The 5048-nt window shown below is 54.9% G+C and overlaps 1 protein-coding gene across 1 annotated transcript; it reads right to left on the reverse strand.

The window, feature by feature from the left end:
- Nucleotides 1-425: 425 nt before the first annotated feature.
- Nucleotides 426-3048, reverse strand: KCNA5 (potassium voltage-gated channel subfamily A member 5; the record flags this gene model as incomplete). Its single annotated transcript, XM_080811947.1, has 1 exon — nucleotides 426-3048. One exon carries the CDS (start codon nucleotides 3046-3048, stop codon nucleotides 1243-1245), a length of 1806 nt encoding a protein of 601 aa, XP_080668073.1. The 3' UTR covers nucleotides 426-1242.
- Nucleotides 3049-5048: the final 2000 nt, after the last annotated feature.

Genomic DNA, 5048 nt, shown 5'->3' on the forward strand with positions numbered 1-5048 from the left:
TGTTGAGAGCCCTGTTGAAGCAGGGTCTTAAAGCCTGCAGACAAGGGAGATTTCAGAAACGCAGCCCCAAGAGATGGCAGTGGGGCTGTGGCGGGGGGTGGGGGTGGGTGGGTGTCTGATCTCCTCTTGTCTTTTAGCTGCATCTGCACACAGGCTGAGAGTTGCATCTGATACCACACCATCAGGCAGCATGTCAGAAACAGCCTGAGACACACAGAGGTCACCCCTCTGTGATGCACAGAGGGGGCCCAGCAAAGACGGAGTTGACGATCAAATCATTACTTTTCCGAGTAACCTGCCCCAGTCAAGGTGGTGTATGCTCTAACTTCAAAACTAGAAATAGCAAGCGACAGACTTCTTTTTAAAATTTCATACAACAACAACAACAAACAAACAAACAAAAAAACAACTAACAACTTGCCTCAACCGTGTAACATTTTATTTCCTGGGATAAAAATAGAGAATGAATTATCAGAAGCCTTTCTTCAACATCATTAAAATGCTTTTCAAAGAAAAGTTACAAGAATTGTTTAAGGCGCACAGAAAAAGTCAGCCTTGCCTTTCTTCCAGAACCTTCCCTGCCCTAGATGCAAAACACTGATACCACATCCCAGAAAAGAGAGGCTTACAGACACAGGAACCAGAACAGCCATAACCAGGGTCTCTGGCTCTAATATAAGCATCACAGAAAACAAAAAAACAAAAAAAACAAAAAACCACCACATCACAGTAACTCTCTCTTCCATAAATACAGCATTCCTGGAAAATGTATCCAAAATATCTCCATCTGAACTACAGTACAAAAATCCACTCACCAGCCATAAAAATAATATTTTCCCCTATACACAAGTAAAATCATATGTAAAGCAAATTTGGAACACATGGAGGGGGGTTACAAAATCTCTTGGGATCTGGGCTATTTAAAGTCATTTTTGTTTGGGTTATCCCTCTGCTGGGTATAGGGAACTGGCTACAAATACATCCATTTCACAGGGCTCACCATTTCAACAGCTCCTGCGTCATGGAATGTGGTACTTTTTAAAAATAGGCGACCCTTGGTGTCATGGAAAGAAGAGGAAAGATGGGGGATCAAGGGTGGGGGGGGGAGAAGAAGTGAAAGAAGAGTGACAGACTTCAAGGTGGGCTTGAAATACTCTGTGGTATAAAGTAGGTACCCAAGCTCGGGAGGCCTCCGCTATCCCCACCCCACTACCACCAATCTTACGAATCGGTGGCTCCCCCTTACAAATCAGTTTCCCGGCTCGTGTCCAGGCAGAGGGCATAGAGGGACCTCCGCAAGTCCACGTTGCTTTTGGCCTTGAGGTTGCACTTCTCCAGGGGGCAGCTGCCCCTTCGGGCTCCATCTGCATTCTCCAGGGACACCCCAGCCTTGCCGAGGGACCCCTTGCTCCAGCTGGCCTTCCGAGGGCCTCCACTGTCCAGCCCTGTCCCATGGCTCTGGCTGCCCTGCTCTTCCTTAAGAGCTGCCTGCTCCTCGTGGTCCGTCTCCCTGTGGTAGAAGTAGTTGAAGTTGGAGACAATGACAGGCACAGGCAGGGCGATGGTGAGGACGCCAGCGATCGCACACAGTGAGCCCACGATCTTGCCCCCCACAGTGACAGGTCTCATGTCCCCATAGCCTACCGTGGTCATAGTGACTACGGCCCACCAGAAAGCATCCGGGATGCTGGAAAAGTGGGTCTCCTGGTTGTCAGCCTCTGCGAAGTAGACGGCACTGGAGAAGAGGATGACTCCGATGAAGAGGAAGAAGATGAGCAGCCCCAGCTCCCGCATGGAGGCCTGCAAGGTCTTGCCCAGGATTTGCAGCCCCTTGGAGTGGCGGGACAGCTTGAAGATGCGGAACACCCGGACCAGGCGGATCACTCTGAGGATGGCCAGGGACATGGCCTGCTGCCCATTCTGGCCGCCCCCTCCACCCCCTGGCTGTTCTGCCAGCTCAGTGCCCAAGGTGATGAAGTAGGGGAAGATGGCCACCACATCAATGATGTTCATGATGTTCCGAGAGAACTCTGCTTTGCTGGGGCAGGCGAAGAAGCGTACCAGCAGCTCGAAAGTGAACCAGATGACACACGTGGTCTCTACAATGAAGAAGGGGTCAGCCAGAGTCCTAGGCAGGAGAGGTGCCACCGTAGGGCCAGAGGGAGGCGCCAGAGGCCCGCTGCCATTGGCCCCCCTGGAGGGCCCAAGAGGCTGGTGGGGCACTGGGGGATGGCGGAGAAGCTCCCGTTCATCCCTGAACTCAGGCAAGGTCTCCAAGCAGAAGGTGATGATGGATATGAGAATGACCAAGACGGAGACGATGGCGATGCCCCTCGCGGACCCCGAGCTTTCTGGATATTCAAAGATAAGCCACACCTGGCGTTGGAACTCGTTTCGGGGCAGAGGCTTCTCCTCTTCTTTAATGAAACCCTCGTCCTCCCGGAAGCGCTCCATGGCCTCGTCCCCCAGCTGGTAGAAGCGGATCTCATCTGCGAACACGTCCAGGGAGACGTTGACCGGCCTCCGCAGGCGGCCCCCGGACTGGTAGTAGTAGAGGATGCCATCGAAGCTGGGCCGGTTGCGGTCGAAGAAGTACTCGTTCCTCAAGGGGTCGAAGTAGCGCAGGCGCTTGGCCGGGTCCCCCAGGAGGGTATTAGGGAACTGCGCCAGGGTGCCCAGCTGCGTCTCGAAGCGCAGCCCGGAGATGTTGATCAGGACGCGCTGATGGTGCAGGGACCCCGCGCCCAGCACCTGGTCCTCCGCCATGCCCAGGGCGGGGTCGCCATCTCCCTCCTCGTCCTCCGGAGGCAGCCTTCGAGGCTGCGGAGGCTCCGGGGGCAGCGGTGGCAAAGGCCGCCCTCCCGGGTCCACTCCCCTCTGCGTGCCGCGCGCCCTTGGCGCTGGCTCTTTGGGTCCATCGCTGAGTCCAGCCGTCGGGGGACACTGGAGCTCTCCGCCTATGGCCTGGCTACAACCTGTCCCAGCCTCACCTCCTCCTCTGACGGTCATGGCACCGCCGTTCTCCAGGGGCACCAGGGCGATCTCCATGGCCAGGGGGCAGGGGGCATGCTGCGCCCCTGCTGCCCGGCGTCCGAGCCCCCCACTCACGCCCCGTTGGGCGCCTTGCCTCTGGCTCTTCTACCGCCGTCGGCCGGCCCCCCTGTGGGACGGCCCGGGGCTGCTGGCGCGATCCCCTGGCTCGGTCCTGACGTCAAGAAGCTGCTGCCCTGCTCTCTGCCTCTCTCTCCGTTCTGGCAGCCCGTTACCAAGCAGCCAAAAGCCTCCTTCCAGCAGATGCAACCTTCAGCCGCCCCTCTCTGGCTGCGGGGCGGTGCTCGGCCTCCACCCTGCGCGACTCCCCCTCCTCTTTCCTCCCTCCGCCCCGTCCCCTCCCCTCCTCCGTCTCCCGCCTTCCCTCCAGGGTATCTCGGCAGCGCGTGTCTCCCCAGAGGGCACAGCTGGGGCCCTGGGCGAGGGGAGGAAGGGGGGCTAAGGGAGCAGCCTTGCGGAGGGAGGGAGGAGGAGGGGGAGGGAATGGAGAGGCTGGAGGAACAGGTTGTACGGAGAGCGCGGAAACTCCCAGGGCAACCAGATGAGAATAGCTGTGGATTTCAGTTCACCTGGGAACCCGCTGAGCGCCAACTGGACTCCAGGGGAAATGAAATTGCCTTGGGTTGGACGGGTGAGGCATGAGATAACAGCAGTGCCTTTACAATCCTCCTTTGGAGGAGTAACTATTGTCTCGTCTTTGGGAAGGATTACAGACAAGAAGGGGCTGGGCAGAGCTATGGGCCTTGGGGATCTAGAAATCTAGAGATACGTAGAGCTGGAGATACCTCCAGAACAATGGTGGAGTAGCCCCTCTCTTCCCGTCTTCCTACACACCCACCAAAAGGTAACAGGCTGAGAGCTGACAGCAACCCCCTGCCCTTGGCCTGGGACAACCCTGGTTCTCAGTGCAGAAAAGTCCTGGATTATGGGACAAATTCATTGTCTGGTCTCCTATCCTCGAGAACCGACAACTTCTAGCTCTCAAGTCCCAGTTGTAAAAACCTGTCAGGGAGAAGGGGAGGAGGAAGAAAGAGATCCTGGGGAGAGCTGTTCCTTACTGGTGAAGCTTGGAGCTGGCAACTGCAGCTTTGTGTAGGGGGTTTGTGTAGGGAGCGGGATAGGGGTCAGGGAGGCTGTGGAATCCCAGGGCTGGAGGACTCTCAGGAGCAGAATAAGAAGCAATACTTACTTTGCTCCTATGATGTACAGGGAGCATTCTCAGCACTTTACAAATACTGACTGGTGCATTCCTACAGCAATGTATCTGCTCGATACTATTACTATCTCCATTTCTTAGGTGAGCAAAATGAGACACAGAGTGATTAAATTGCCCGTGGGCAATGCGGGTGGAAAGCGGTGAGGCTGGGATTCAAACCCAAGTGAGCAGAAGGTAGCCCTTGCTCCCTCCACTCCAGTCCTCTCTGGAAATGCATAACCCCCTTTCCAGGTGCAAGTGCACTCTCCCCGCAGCATCTAGGCTGAGAGCTTCAGTTTCTTCCCACAGGAAGCAGGAGGATGGCTGAGTGACAGCTAAGTCTTTCAGAGTCAGGAAATGGGCCTCAGCCCCTGTGGGGCTTTAGGGGGCATCTGTGGCCAAGGGAAGTATCTTTCAAGGCACATCTGCCAGTTCCAGACACACCTTCCTGGTATTTGTTGGTTCTAAACTACCATAAAGTCTCTGTTTTTGAATGTTCCAAGTTCATTCAAACTTTTGAATGTGTGTCTATTTTTGTTCTTGAATGTTGTTTACTCTTTATATATGTGGATGTCAGAGCCTCTTGTCTGTGAATGTGTCTGCACAGGGGGGAGGTTTTGGAAATATGTTATGCAGTGCACAGGTCTTTTGTTGGAATAGCAAGGTGTGCACACACAAGCTTATGTCAGGGCTGAAGAAAGAGATGTGCGCGGGCCTTTTTGTGTGTTGCGTGAAGGTGGTTGGGTGTATGTAACTATTTTCATTGTGAGTGACCTTGTGCATGAGGTTGGCTATTCTTGCA

Source organism: Martes martes (assembly GCF_963455335.1).
Source record: "Martes martes genome assembly, chromosome: 8".
Taxonomy (NCBI): domain Eukaryota; kingdom Metazoa; phylum Chordata; class Mammalia; order Carnivora; family Mustelidae; genus Martes; species Martes martes.